The 16,018-nt window shown below is 35.8% G+C and overlaps 2 protein-coding genes across 2 annotated transcripts in view; one reads left to right on the top strand and one right to left on the bottom strand.

Moving 5' to 3' along the window:
- Positions 1 to 16,018, top strand: part of Shc4 (SHC adaptor protein 4) — a 143,229-nt gene that overhangs the window by 69,215 nt on the left and 57,996 nt on the right. Inside the window, exons 5-6 of the mRNA XM_027924891.2 lie at positions 6,285 to 6,338; positions 11,142 to 11,193. Coding sequence (XP_027780692.2) covers positions 6,285 to 6,338; positions 11,142 to 11,193 — 106 coding nt within the window. The remainder of the gene's footprint in view (positions 1 to 6,284; positions 6,339 to 11,141; positions 11,194 to 16,018) is intronic.
- Eid1 (EP300 interacting inhibitor of differentiation 1) lies at positions 1,379 to 3,083 on the bottom strand. The gene has a single exon (XM_027926082.2). The coding sequence runs from the start codon at positions 3,010 to 3,012 to the stop codon at positions 2,437 to 2,439; it is 576 nt and encodes a 191-aa protein (XP_027781883.2). The 5' UTR covers positions 3,013 to 3,083; the 3' UTR covers positions 1,379 to 2,436.

The following is a 16,018-nucleotide window of genomic DNA, read 5'->3' as shown; positions in this document are numbered from 1 at the left end:
GCACATCCAATTACTATTTTCAGTTTAGGACCCAACCAGAGAGATGAATTTACTGTTACTGAAGTAATTTAGTGGAGCCCAAATTTGAATCAGGCAGTCTGGTTCCATTTTGCGACCTTAACATTAAATATATATATATTTATTTATTTATTTTCAGTAAATATGAACAACTATTTCAGTGGTCTCAGCTTGTGTGTTACTGAGGATTGAAGCCAGGGGCACCTTACCAGAGCAACATCCCCAGTTGTATTTTTCATTTTGGGACAGTTTACTAGTTGCTGAGGCTAGTTTCTAATTTGGAATCCTTCGTCCTCAGTTTCCTGAAGTCACTGGGATTATAGGCCTGTGCTACTGTTCTTGGTTCTTTTTAAGAGCAACAAACCATCAGTTTCAGAGCCTAGGTCTTTCTCCCCAAGATGAACCTACAAATGCAACAGGAAGCCTGGTGTCCTGGCACATGTCCATAATCCCAGCAGCTCTGGGGGCTAAGACAGGAAGATTATGAGTTCAAAGCCAGGCTCAGCAGGTGCGAGGTGCCAAGCAACTCAGTGAGATCCTATCTAAAAATAAAATACAAAATAGGGCTGGGGATGTGGCTCAGAGGTTTAATGCCCCAGTTCAATCCCCAGTAACTGCCCCCCCCCAAAAAAAAGCAACAGGGAGTAGTTCCCTGCACCCCATCCCTTGCTCTGTACTCAGTCCCAGAAACAATTTCAACTTGTTTGTAGATTCTTTTTTTGCGCCTGTCTTACTTATTGTGTTTATTGTACACTGGCATCCCTCCACCCCAAGTCCCAGACTCATCTGACTGTAGCTACAAGTTAGATGAGAAATTAATGGAAGACCCAAGGTATTGGGGAGGCAGTAAGATTAAGGACCAACATTTACCTCTTTTCTGTCTTTCCTCCATCTTTCCCTTCCCTTTCAACCAAGCCAATGTTTGATCTTATTATCCTTGTCAGTCCTCTATTTTATTGGACTCCCCCACACCAAAAGACAGGATGGCTATAAAGTAAGGATATGAGTGGTCCTATTACACTGAATCTGTATTTAACTGCCATCTGTGGAACCCTTTTATTGTTCATGGTAAGACCTGCTGGTATACTCATATTGCTTGGCATAGCCTTCTGACAACTTACTTGCATGGAACTTCTGGCTTTTGATAACCATGCAACATGCTCATTGATGACAGGTTTCCTTAGGTAGGCAAAATTTTATAGGTAGTAATTGTTTTATTTCCAGAAATTAATTTGTAAATTTGCAGATGGGTAATTTCCTCTTAAAATACTGGCTGTTTAAACCACAAAGTGGGTGTAGTGATACATACAATAAAAAGTAGTGTACAAAGTACATATGCAATACTAATAGCCAAACAAAATACACAGAACAACAAATTTTATTATCTCCAATGCTGGTGCATAAGGAATAACAAGTTTAATTAGAGGAGGAGACAGAGGGAAACTTCAGATACTGAGGTGAATTTCTGAGCAGGTTTAAAACCTTCAAAGGTTGACAGCATAATTAATGTCCATACAGTCTTTTTAAAGTAGAGGGCTTTCCTTTCACTTGACAATTTTCACCAACAGTTGTTACAATACCAAGTTCAACTAAAGTCTTTCACCTGTCAAGTTAAACGAAAATCAGCAAGCAAAACAAAACTTCCCTAGTATATAAGGGTATTAGAAATAATTTGTCTTTTTGGTACTTTCACATACATTTCAATGTCAAAATTTGAAACTTTGTAAAAAGACATTTTTACTTTAAAAATCATGTCAATAGATTTTCCTGAATTAATAGATCACGGTTTTATAAATGATCAAAATACACGTACAAAATTTCAGATGCTCTTGGAAACACATTTTAAGATATAGTATATGTGATACATATATTTTAATTCACTTATCCTTTCGTAAATGAATACTCAATTCATCTTACACTCCAAATTTAGCCTTTGATAACCATGACTTGGCTAGATCACGAAGTAGAATTTTGAGTTTCTCAACAGGTTTTTCAGTCCAAATAACTTGTATGTTTTTTTGTTTTTCCCCTCTTAGAATTCGTATCAGTGGGCTCCTGTATTGGCAGTTTGTCTTGGTCATGATTTACTCTTGTAAAACCTTCTTTACAGACTAGATATCTTCCCCAGTGGAAGGAAAATAATCTTGATCAATAACAAAGTCAAAGCCATAGGTGTTTCAGGACATTCTTGGAAAACAGATTTCAACAGTCTTAAGACCCCTTTTGTTTCATGATTCTTTGTCTTTTCACAACTGTGCAATCACTGTCCTATTGTCCTGTATTCTGAAAAACAAAAACCAATTTTTTTTTTCCCCGAATCAAGTTTTTCATTGCCACAGAACGATTTGGAATGAACCCAAAGAACAGCGGAAAGTTGGGTCTCTCCTCAAGTAGTTTCCTCCTCTTATCTGCATTAAACTACTCTCTATCAATAATCTCATCACAACCGAGTTCTTCGGTTAGACGATTGACCACCATAAGTGAAAAAAGCTCTTCGATAAAAGCTAACTGATCAAACGGGGTTTTCTCATAATGCATCTGAAACCCGCCATCCAGGGCTGCCTCCCGTGCTCGGGATGTTCTCAGAAACATCTTGTTGGCTTCTTCAAGGGCGGCTGACACTCTGTAGCCAGCACCACTCAGCTGCTCCTCTTCGGGATAGTCGTAGTCGTCCTCCCAGTCATCAAATTCCTCGCCCTCATCCTCGCTCTCGAAGTCTGGGCCCGCGATCTGGCCCGGCTGTTCCCCAGGGTTGGGCCGGTTAGCCAGGCCGCGTTTCCCCTTTGGCGCCGCCATTGGCTGGGCCTCCTCCGCCTCCATTGGGCCTTCCTCCTCGAGCTGTGGCGGGGCCCCATTGCGGGAGGGGCTCAGGGATGGCTCCCGGTTCCCGCTGCCTACCTCCATCTGCGGAAGGTCACCCTCGCCAGGCATCACATCCATCTGTAGGTCATTGCACTCTTCATACAGCTCGGACAGCTCTGCCATTTCCGACATTGTTGAAACCGCTCAGTCTCCTGCAAAGCGCTTTCGGCAAAATAAGAGATGCGAGGACGAGCGATTGTGCGCGTGCGCAAACGCTGCGCGCTTGCGTAATCTATTGCGCACGCGCGTTGCCCCAACGCTGAAGCAGTATCGGCGCGCAAATGGGGTGGGGGACGCTCGCGTTCCTCGGGGAATGTTTGCTGGGTGGGTTTTGATTTGACCGTTTCAACTCTGCCTTGAGACTGTATCCAAGAGCATCACGTAGTACTTCAGCTTATGATGCTGTGAACTGTAAAATACGTGGCCTCCGTAGCAACACTTCAGACTCCCATCCCACTCCCTCCCTCTCCCTCCCCCTGGCAGTCGCATCAAGCTTTTAGTTTACCTTTAATCCATGCTCAAATGACTTGTGAATCCACGTCTCCAGGCCAGACAATATCCGCAACCACTGGGCAACATATTAACAAATGACCAAGGCTGCTTTTTAAATTTTTGTTATTTAAAAAAGTTAAATTCGCAAATAACGCTATTTTCTTTAAAAATTGTGAAGAAATGCTTGGTTCTATATCTTTTTCCAGGAGCTGACTTTCCACGATTATCAATTTGGTGCTTATTTTTTAAGAACCCCCCTCCCCGCCAACACACACTTATTTTGTATTTACATGAATCTCTATGTAACTTGTAGAAAAAAAAGGAGGTTTTGCGATTTTTTATGTATTTTAACCCGTCTTCCATTTAAAGGGAAAATAAGCCTCAACAATGTCATAAAGATTTAACTTTTTGCTTTTTTTTCTCATTTATGTAAATATACTGTAGTTGACCTTATCAGGGACGGATAATTTATGTGTGTGTGTTTTTTTTTTTGATGTTATAAACAACGGATAAATGAACATCTACATGTGCCAATGTTTTTCTAGAATAAATACCTAGAAGTGGAAATGTGGAATCGTAGGGTATGTATATGTCATTTTAAATATGTCAAATTGCTCTCTGAAGTTTCTCCACAAATTTAAGTTTAGCTACCTTCGTTTGAGACTATCCACAGCCTTTGCACACTTGATATTGTTGGACTTCAAGATTTTATCAACTTAATGGTGGTATCTCGTCTTATTGTTCATGACATTATTTTATCTTAGAAGTTGGTTATCTTTCAGTATGATTCATTGAACATTTGTATTCCTTCTGTGAATTAACTGATCTTATTTGGGATTTCTTTTATTTTCTTACTAAATCATGAGAATTCCTTATAAATTCTGCATGTGAATACTCTCTTTTTTCATTTTAGAAGTACATTCTGTGACTCTTGTTGGTCTTGTTTAAGGGTCTTGTATAAACAGTTTTAAATTTAATCTTTATGTAATCAAATTTAAGTTTTTTTCTTTTTCTTCCTGACTTTTATATGTCAGTAATGCGGTCTTGCTTTCTGATAAGGAAAATCTTGTTTTTGTTCTTTAAAAAATTGCCTTTAAAAAATTAGCTCTTCTTGCACATTTATTCTTCCTTTGAATATTAGAAGCAGCCCGAGTATGTCTTTTTATACTATATCTGCTATCTGATGAGGGAAATTTTGTGTACTTGTTATTTTAAAATTGCTTTAGCTGTTTTTCCACATTTATTCTTCCATATTAGTTTAGAAGCAGCTTGAGAAGTTCTATTAATGACATTGGTAGCATTTTTATTAGAATTAGATGGAATTTATAGCTTAATTTAAGGGAAGAAAATTGACCTTTGTTATCTTTTCATCTATAAGATGATATGTATCTTTCTATTTATTCAAATCTTATACTCTTCAATAGAGTTTCTAAAAAGATTTACATGATTCTTATTAGTTTTATACTTAAGTATACCTTTTAAAAATGTTCCTCCCATTTTGCCCCCTGGATACAGTGTCTAATCAACTGTTGTTGATACATGATATTGACATTGATCTTTGTATATTGATTTTGTTTTACTGAAATATATAGAAAAGCAAATAAATAATGTATGTAATTCATCACAAAATGAACATATGTATGTAATCACTACCCAGATCATTTGTACCATCCCAGTAAAATCACTTTACCCCCTTCCTGTGCTTCAGAAATAGCCACTGTCCTGACTGCAAACACAATAAGATAATTTTGCCTGGTTTTGAACTTAAATAAATTATATTATGCAGTATATATTCTTTGTGTTTGGCTTCTTTTGTTTAACAGACACATCATTGCTAAGTAGTAGTCTGTTGTTTGAATATCATAGGGATCATCATTGGAATTTTTTCCAGTTTAGAGCTATTTTAAACAGGGAATTTATTATCTTTCTTGAGGTTATCTTTTGTTGCACATATTTACTCAGTTCTGTTGGATATATGTGTAGGAGTAGAATAGATTGGTTATATATATGTAATTTTAATTCTGTCACTCAGTTCTGAAAACAGGATTACTCATTAGTCTATAGTTGGTATTTTAATGAAACTTTAAACCTGTGTAACAAATAATCTCTGCAAATTGGTTATTTATTATACTAAGAATGCCAAACCAGCAAACAAACAGAATCTCAAGTAAAAGAGACAATCTTCTTGACTAATTAATGCAATTTACATGTTGAGTCTTACTTGACTTACTGGCAATCTTAATGTTCTTAGTGCATATCCACTTGATGGTAAATGACTGAAACCAAATTCAAACTATGCAAAAAACAATAAATAGAAACAAAAATATAAATGAAAGGGAGAAAATATATTGGTTAAAGTGATGGAACAAATGTTTCCACCAGACTTTTTTCTATCTCTGATTTTCTCCAGATGGAAAATTTGGTCTCCAGCAGGCTTTTCCCATGTGGTAGCAAAAGATGATCCCCAGAAACTTTGGGCTTACACCGTCCTTAATGGCAGAGAGAGATGCATTTTCTCTTATCAGCCATCTCATTTCCTTTCAGAAAACATTGATTGGTTTTGCTATGTCTGATTGGATATACCTGAATCTTGTTCATCTAGGTAGGGAGGGGCAGTGAGATGGGCATGTCAAAACCACCTGACTCTAATGGTTTGAATTAGATTATTTGGGAGAGGAGTTGTGTGGTTCAGTGGCAGAACATGTGTTTAACATATGCAAGGTCTTGAGTTCAATTCCTAGTATCAAAAAGCAATAAAAAATGGATTATTATGGAATATGGTGGGGTGTTTTCCAAAGGAATGCCAAGAAGGTAAAAAACAGAATGGATACATGTATATCCATTACTGTTAGACTATACATAACTAGGAATAATAATTTATAGTATTATATATGTTTGTTTATGTTTTTCAGATTATTGCAAATCATCATATGCAATCAATTTCATTTGCTTCTGGAGGGGATCCTGTGAGTATGGCTTCATAAGTTATTTTTACAAGTTAAAAGAACTTTCTTGTAAAGCCTATCAGTCACTATATGTCTTTTCCAATACCTTTTTATATTTTGAATAGCTACATGTAACAAGTAATACAAATTTGGCTTGGGCAAAATATTTTCTGTTACAGAATATAAAAATATTTGGATTAGTAGATGAGCTAACAGTACTTCATTGTGTTATTAGCCATGAAGTTGTCATCTGGTAAGCTTCTTGTTGATAGCATTCAAGACTATGAAAAGCAAGTATGTCTATTTGTGTTGCCAATCTGCTCTCAGAATTCTTCTCAACACAAAGTTCTAGGCAGGCTACTAATTAACTGGACTTGGTATATGTGAAGCCTATTTGCCATCCTGGCCATCAACTAAGGCTTAATCTAGAATGGTTTTGCAAAAACCCATGGAGAAAAACCTTAGCTGGTCAGAGAACTTATAATTATGTTCTATCAAGAAACCATGTAGGGCTGGGGATATAGCTCAGTCGGTAGAGTGCTTGCCTCACATGCACAAGGCCCTGGGTTCAATCCCTAGCAACACACACACACACACACATTTCCTACAAATTATGCTTAATTCTCTCTCCAAGCCTACTTTGTGGATTGGAGTGTCATTCCTTCACTCCCTCCTGCACTGTTACTGGACCTAGAGTCTTTGAATAGGGGCATTGAAGTTATGGAGTATGTGACTGAACAAGGAACAAACCTTTAAACAAATGTTTAAACTGAAAACATTTGGAAGGTTAAAACAGCGCAAAGTATTACCTAAATAATGAACATTGATAACATCCAGAAAACTAATGGAGAATACAAATAGACAACAAATACTTTGCAGAGGAGATAATACATTCTGGGTGGGTAAGAATATAGTATTATTAAATATTATATCTTTGAGAAATGAGCCAATTAAATGCAGTTTAACAGTTGATTTTTATTTATCCATTCCATTCAGTTTCTTACCCCTCCCTTTTTATTTAAACCAGAGATTGAAGCCAGGGGCACTTAACCACTGAGCTCCCAAGCTCTTTTTATTTGTTTTGAGACAGTCTTGCTAAGTTGCTTTGGGCCTCGATAAGTTGCTGAGGCTGGCTTTGAACTGGTTATCCTCCTGCCTCAGCCTCCTGAGCTGCTGGGATTACACACAGGTGCCGCCACACCTGGCTCAGTTTCTCGCTTTTAACTGAGGAATAAAACTTAGAGTCATATATGATGAGCCATAAAACCTGGAAACCCAAGATAGCTATGAAAGGGTAGTTAAAAAATAAAACAATACCTAAATATGTCAGATGTTATCACTTCAATATTTTGAATTTGTTTAAACTCTGTGATAGATATGTAAAGTTTGGAAGTTACTGTAGGTAGATCATTGATTGATTTACTGGTTACTGAAGTATTTGAGCAGGTTCTTCCACTTCGTTGTTTATGTAACATTCTTTTGTGTAAAGTATATAGCTAAGTGCCATTTAAATTAATCCATTAAAAAATATTCAGAATTACTTTTCTTCGCTTTGGCTACCAGTGACTCAAAAGTATTTAAGCATATAAACCAAGACAATCTGCCTTCGAATTTCTTTGAAGCATATAAAAGAAAAACAGCCTTTATAAGATTATTATTTATTTGTTTATTATTTTTTTAGATATGCAATTTTTCCTTTTAGGCTTCACTGCTTCCTTACTTTTGGGTGCATTTATTTTCAAATGACTATATTAATTCCATGATGATACCAAATATAAATGAACCAAATTTTAAGAGCTCCCCCCACCACCCTGCCAGATGCCATGGGTGGCTAATTATTAGCAAACAGAGGGCATGCAAGATGGCTGGTGCTTCACAGCTGCTGTGTGAGCCCAGAAGTAGCTCTGGACTTTGATTTACCCAGCCTTTTAATCTATCCTCAGAAATGACATGAAGGGTTGTACAACAGAGATGGCTCAGTGAATCCAAACTGAAAACCACCAGCATAAGCTCCTTTCTTTAACCTATTATAGCTTGGTCATCCATGAAGGAACTCATACTTTTCTTGTGTCTTGTGTTCTGTAAGTGTAATGTGAAAAATAACTATTAGTGTTTGGTCTAATATACCCTTTTCAAGTTTTAAGGGTTGCTATCATTTTAGGATTAGTGTGTAAACCCTCATTTATACTCAGGTGTGCCCTGCATGATTTCTGTTCTTGTTCTCCAGAATCTTAAGGCTTTTCATCTATTCTGTATGTGCCTTTGTTCTTTAGTTCTTTTTTAAAGTATATTTGTTAGTTATTTATGGATCTTAAATTTATTTATTTATTTATATGTGGTGCTGAGAATTAAACCCAGTGCCTTACATATGCTGGGCAAGTGCTCTACCACTCAGCCACAACCCCAGCCCTTCTTTACTTCTTTAAATTCACCAAAGCACTGTCTGTACCAAAAACAAACAGCAAAAAATCTCTAGCACACTGTGAAAAAACGTGTACCTGTTGAATTGAGTGGAATCCTTATGCTCTCTGTGGCTGTAGAGAAAGCTTATTGATTCAGATTTAAATAGTAATATGGATCCATCCTAAGCATCAGCACTAACAAACCCCCACTGAAGTTTTACCCTTATGTCTCAGAGACAGTGTGGTGTAGTGCTAGGTGTTGGAATCAGGTTACTTGATTTATTTAACCTAAGGTTCAGGGTCCTTGGCCGTATGATTGGGAATGATCCCTATTGCCTCACAGTGTTGCAAAACTTCAGTGAAATGATATGTAAAATGCTAGCACAGTGCCTGGCACATAGTCACAAAGGTAACTATTACTGACACATGTCCATAATTGTTTTAGGATTCTCAGAGCTAACTGGGTCCAAGAGGTAGGAAGCTGAGTTATACTTATAACTCAGCTTATAACCCTGTGGTCTAACATAGCCATTTTCTTTCTACCAGATTTTCTCCAAGTTTCAAAAATACTGAGTGTTCTTCCTTGCCTGTGGCCTTTGTTCACTCTTATATTTTCTGTCCTCCAAAAAAAGGTTTATTTTCCTTCTATCAGCTCTGAATGGAAATGCTTCTAAGCCTTATGTGCTTTCTACATTTAAAAAATTCATTGCGAGTATGTCAAAAATTAAATACATTTTAAAATATTTTCTGTGCTATTTGTGTTATTCTTTTGAACATTCTTCAAATTCTCCTAGATGTTTGTGCTCACAGGATTTTAAAGTTATTACAATGTTGAGGACTGTTTTGAAGATGAGGAAAACTGAGGTCTGGAGAGGTCCCATGACCTCTTTCCCATCAATTGCACCAGACAACATTGCTGGCATCGTGCCATTTCTTCAACTTAATGAGAGTGTCTTCAGCAGTTTTTATTCTTCTAAGTTAATATAAAACAAAGCTCATATATACAACCTCATTTACTTAGAATATATTTCAAATCTTTTTTTTCTTTTTGCATGAGAAATTTATTTAGGTGTATGTTATTTTTAAAAATAACCCAAGACGAGTTATGCTGACCCTGCTATCTACTTCCTGTATGAATCACTGTGAGTTATTAAGTGATTGTCCTTGAGGGCATTACAAACATGGATTTTTATTTCCTGCCAGTTGATTGCATCTTTCCTCTAGAGAGTCATACTTTTAATCTGCAAAGGGCATTGTACGTATTTTTTTTCCAAGAATAGAGATAACAAAAAGCATCTTTAATTATTAAAATCTTACCATTCATCAGGTTACTGTTTTCAGTAAAAGCTGGAATTGTGAAGTAGCTTTTTCTGTGTGTTTATTTTTACAGTTGGTAGCACATGTCTTTTTGAACTTAAGTTTTTCATGCGTTCTCTTTTTTTAAAAAAGATTTTTGTCTATGTATTGATCAAATAAATATATTGTATTCTTGTTTTATTATTCCTTAAGTGTTAGCTGCATACATGCAAGCTAACAGACACAAAACTCAACATGTCTTTTAATCTGTTTATTTTCTGATGTACATCATATCTATTTGGACAACAGAGAAATCACAATGCTACATCCTCATTTATGACACCTTTGTGATTGAATAATCCCTAATATTTCAATTTTCAACACAGGAGTTATAGCACCCAGATATTTTCAATGAATATGTCCTAACATAACACCTATCTGAATTCTTTTTTTATTCTTAATGACATAATCTGCCTCTAAATTTTTAATCTTCAAGTTCTTTCCCCAAGGGACAGATAATATGGGCTCCATAATTGTTAAATTGTGTAGTATATATTGTAGTCACTCCTGCAATGCTTTTTTTTCTTGAAATAAAAACATTCATATTTAAGTCCTTGCTTCAGTATCATGTCCTAAATGTACTCTTATCTTTTGATGGTACAATTCATTAACTTAAAATGTAATCCTTTTTTTTTTCACTGTTGAACTTTGAAGTTTAATGATGGGCCTTATGTAACCATAAACAATGAGCTAAAAGTTGAGTCCAGATGCAGTTATATCTAGATGTGCAGGCACTTCAAATATATGTATGCAGCATATCATTTAAATAAAGTAGAAAAACTGTTATGGTGTTCTTCACATGATATAGAAGAGGACATACAATTTAATAGCTTTTTTTCTTTGAATATATTTTGTCCATTTTTCTTCATGTTGTATATATATATATATGTCAAATTGCTTATATTGTCCAATATTCTTTTCCTTTCCACATACAGTACATGCCTAAAATCAATCTATAATCTATACAATAATAGGCTATTATATCTATTTTTCTCTAAAATAAAAAAATTATTTCTTAAAAAAATGTTTCCCATTAAAATGTAATCTTTCCCCCCCTTTTTTATAGGATACTACAGACTATGTTGCCTATGTAGCTAAAGACCCAGTTAATCAACGAGGTAAGGAAAGCATTTTCTAGATTTTGTTGAGAGCTGTTATATACCATCTTGAAAAAGTAAAAGGCAGTTATTTTTAATATGCAGAGTTATGAGTATCACTAGAGTGCTATATTGTATTTTAGAAATATTATGTATTTAAGTTGGAAATAAATAACTTTGCTAGCAAAGTAGAAAAAAATATGTAGGTAGGATTTAAATCTTTGTCACTGAGAGATCCACAAACTAAAAATTTTAACTATAACTAAAACCATAAACTATGTGTATACTCAAAAGGGAAGCTGTTTTGGTTATGATTGCATGAGCTGGATGCATGTCCCCAGTGGGCAAGTAAAATACACATAAGACCCAAGCCATTGAAGTTATCAGCCTGCATTGGCGTTGATGTGTGTGTGTGTGTGTGTGTGTGTGTGTGTGTGTGTGTGTGTGTAAGTGCATGTGTGTATATGTGCATGTGTGTTGAGCCTGTGTACTTGCTATTCAGGAGTCTGGAATGTCACTTTTATTTTTCATAAAGAGACCTTTGACTGATAGTACCTCCTACTTCCAGTAGCACATCTTACTCTGGTGCATTATAACACTTTATTTCTCTTCTTAACACCCATATTTTTATTATCTTATTTACTCATGGCACTTGTTTATATGCTATAAGGCTAAAATTCTTATGAGGGCAGAAATCTATTTCTCTTACTCATTCTTGTTCCCAAGTACTCATCACAATGCCTAGTATATAGGTGATGCACAAAAACTGTTTTGTTGATTGAGTGAATGGAAGAGTTGATTGGATCTCTCATTCTGGGACTTTAGCGAGGTTGCTTAAGAAACTCATTATCCAGCCATACTGTGGTTTAAGGGCCTGAAGTTCCTCATGTAGTTGGACATTGCTGAACAGATGTGGTTAGCATTGTTTCTCATTCCTAACTCTAGGACATTTAGCCTCCTCTTAGAGATGAGATTAGGTCAGTTCTCCTCCTTAACTAAAACCTGTTAGTTAAGGAACCTTTGCCACCCCAGGAATGGAGTTTGCTCCAAACCACATAGTAAGTGAATATGGAATAGGATTTGGAAATTTTTTAAAAGAGCTCTAAGTCACAGTGGTGGAAATACATATGGCATGCTAGGGGGCGAATGAGTAGAATATACTAAACTACAGAATGTATGTGAAAGAAGAAAAAAAAAAACAAAGTCTAAGAAGTATCCAGAGGGCATAAAGAAAAGAGCTAATATATAGGGACTTAATCCTGTGAAGAAATGGGTAGATGTGCTGTTTGTTAAAGCAGAGCTTTATAAAGAATGGTTTGGCAACAGGCTGAATTAGGTGAATTCAAGGAAAAACTTGAAGCAGGGAGATCCATTTGGAAGTAATTATGATTGTCAGAAGTGAAATGATGAGAATCAGCTGCTGGCACAGAACTTGACACACAGTAGATGTTCAGTAAATGCTTGCCAAAAGAACATGGCAAAAAATGAAGAGGAAAGAAATAGATGAAAAACACTACAAAATATTCCATTACAATCAAACCACACTAAGGTAAATAATGAAGAATGGTTAATGGTCAAAGGGTGGGCAGAAGAGACAGGAACAATATGGTGTAGTAACAGCATATGGCAAAGGATTCCAGCAAAGAGCAACTTCTTTTAATCCTGCCTAGAGAATAATGGCTTGTTATATTTATATTTGGAAAGACCTCTGAACAAGAAGCTTTTTTTTCTCTTTTCCTAACATGAAAAGAACAGGATGAAAGGAAAAAAAATATGTCAGGAAACATAGATGTGTAGTAACTTTGCCACCAGTCACTGAATTTATCTGGACAGGTTATTGCTCTTAAGTGGTGAGGCAATCAAGAGTCATAGTTGGTTGCTGAGAATAATGGCCATGAAAAATGAATCCATGTGCTTTCAGATCCCTTCTCTTGCTTAAGTGAAACAGGAAGAGAAAATCATGCAGCACATTCACTTAGAAAGCTCCCATAGAGCCTGAGTAGTATGTCAGAGATGAGATGCATGAAAGGGATCTATAGGGATCCTGGCATGTGGATTATGAGAAGGCATTCATGAGAACTCTTGAGTGAGGTCATCGATGGGCTTTGAGAAACAGCCTCAACAGAGCTTTCAGTTTTTCTTTCAGCCATTAGCCTATATATATATGAAATAAGATCAATGTTGGGATAAGCAAGACTGGGTTAGAATAATAATTTTTCCACCATTTCATTATATAATATTAGGCAGATCGTCACATCTTCAAACCTCGACTTTTTAATTGTGAAAGTGGGAATAATAGCGACTACCACCTGGTGTTGTTGAGATGAATAACTGAGATAACATTATGGACAAAGCATAATTTTATTTCCTCCTTCATCTCATCTTTGTTTCTTCTTTAGGAAAACAGGCCTCTATTTAGAAGTTAGGATATTTTTCTTAGATTTGAAAGTTAATTGTCTCCCCATCACTTGTTTCTTGTTTTCCTGTCCCCTCACCCCCTCTCTTACTTATCTTGTTAAAAAAGACCCATGAGAAGCTACTGTGTTCTTAATTTACCTCTGCTTGCACACTAATCTAATGTTAAATCTTTCCCCCTCATTTAAGCCCCTGGATTCATGGTATCTGCAAAGAGATAGTGACACAGCTTTTGAGGCCACAAATAATTATTAGGTATCAGTTGCAGGTCACTAGAAGCCATCAAAGATTGTGAATTTTATACAAATTATATGGCTTCTGTCATTCTACTGAGGTTATAATATAATTTTTTGGCAGTTTTATCTGTAAAATGATATTGGAGGGCAGAAAACCAGTCTGGAGTTTGTGAGTCCAATTCCAGGGATATCTCATTAGTTCTAAACTGCCTTGGAGAAGCTAGGGACAGTTTTTTAAAAATTTAATTTTTTATTGGTGCATTATAATTATATATAATGGTAGGATTTATTATTGGATATATAAATGGACACAATATAACAATTTGGTCAATATACTTCTCCAATATTTCCCCTTCTCCATCCCTCCTCCTTCCCCAAGGTCGCCTTCCTCTACTCTACTGGTCTCCCTTCACTTTTCATAGGACTCCCACCACTCCTGCCCTTTTATTTTCCTTTTTCCTCTTTAGTTTCCACATAAAGAAAGCATACAGCCCTTGTTTATGAGTTTGGTTTATCTTGCTTAACATAATATTCTCAGGTTTGTCTATTTCTCTGCAAATAGACATAATTTTATGTTTCTCTGTCACTAAATAAAACATTATATATATATATATATATATATATATATATATATATATATAAAATATTTTCCCTATCCATTCATCAGTTGACAGATATCTAGGCTGTTCTATAGTTTGGCTATTGTGAATTATATCAATGTAAACATGGGTATGCATGTATTGCTATAGTATGATAACTTTAATTCTTTAGGACAAATACCAAGGAGTGGTATAATTGAGTCATATGATGGTTCCTTTCCTGGACTTTCCAGGAACCTCCAAACTGATTTCTATAGTGGTTGCTATAATTTACAATCTCACCAACAGTGTTCATATTCTCTCCAGCATTTGTTATTGTTTGTATTCTTGATTACTGCCATTCTAATAGGAGTGAGATGAAATCTCAGTGTAGTTTTGATTTGCGTTTCCTTAATACTAAAGATGTTGAACATCTTTTATATATTTGTTGGTCATTTGCATTTCTTCTTTTGAGAAGTGTCTGCTTAGTTCATTTGCCTATTTATTAATTGGGATATTTGTTTTATGGTGGTTTTTTTTTAGTTTTTTTATATACTCTTGATATAAATCCTCTGTTGGAAGAGTAGCTGGCAAAGATTTTCTCCCATTCTGAAGGTTCTGCACATTCTTGTTTACTTTACTGTGGCTTTTTAATTTCATGCTACCTCGTTTGTTAATAAGCTTTCTTTTGTATTTCCAATATATTATTTCTTGAGCTTTAAGAGTCCTATTGATGAAGTTGTTACCTGCACCTTTATGTTGGAGTGTTGACCCTATATTTTCTTATAAGTGTTGCATAGTTTCTGATCCAATTCCTGGGTCTTTGATCTATTTCTTAATGTCTTGTAATGCTTCCTTTATTATTATTATTATTATTATTTAAATGATTTATTTATTTATTTTAATTAGGTCTATATGACAGAAGAATGCATTTTGATTCATTGTACACAAATGGAGCACAGCTTTTCATTTTTCTGGTTGTACATGATGGGGTGTTGCACTATATGTGCAGTCATACATGTACATAGGGTAATGATGTCTATCTCATTCCACCATCTTTCCTGCTCCCATGCCCACTTCTCTCCTTTCCTTCCCCTTTGTCCAATCAAAGTTCTTCCATTTTTTCCCATGCCCCCCCATTATGGATTAGCATCCATTTATCAGAGAGAAGATTAAGCCTTTAGTTTTGGGGGATTGCCCTTCTTGGCTTAGCATGATATTCTCCAACTCCATCCATTTACCTGCAAATGCCATAATTTTATTCTCTTTTAATACTTAATAATATTCCATTGTGTATATATACCACAATTTCTTTATCCATTCATCTATTGAAGGGCATCTAGGTTGCTTCCACATTTAGTTATTGTGAATTGAGCTGCTATGAACATTGATATGACTGTTTCACCATAGTATGCTGATTTTAAGTCCTTTGGGTATAGACTGAGGAAGTGGGATGGCTGGGTTAAATGGTGTTTCTATTCCAAGTTTTCCAAGGAATCTCCATACTGCTTTCCAGAGTGGTTGCACCAATTTGCAGTGCCACCAGCAATGTATGAGTGCACCTTTTTCCCCACATCTTCACCAGCACTTACTGTTGCTTTGTATTCTTGATAATTG

The sequence above is a fragment of the Marmota flaviventris genome, chromosome 2 (genome assembly GCF_047511675.1).
Source record: "Marmota flaviventris isolate mMarFla1 chromosome 2, mMarFla1.hap1, whole genome shotgun sequence".
Lineage (NCBI taxonomy): Eukaryota > Metazoa > Chordata > Mammalia > Rodentia > Sciuridae > Marmota > Marmota flaviventris.
This window is presented reverse-complemented; position numbering and strand designations above follow the sequence as displayed.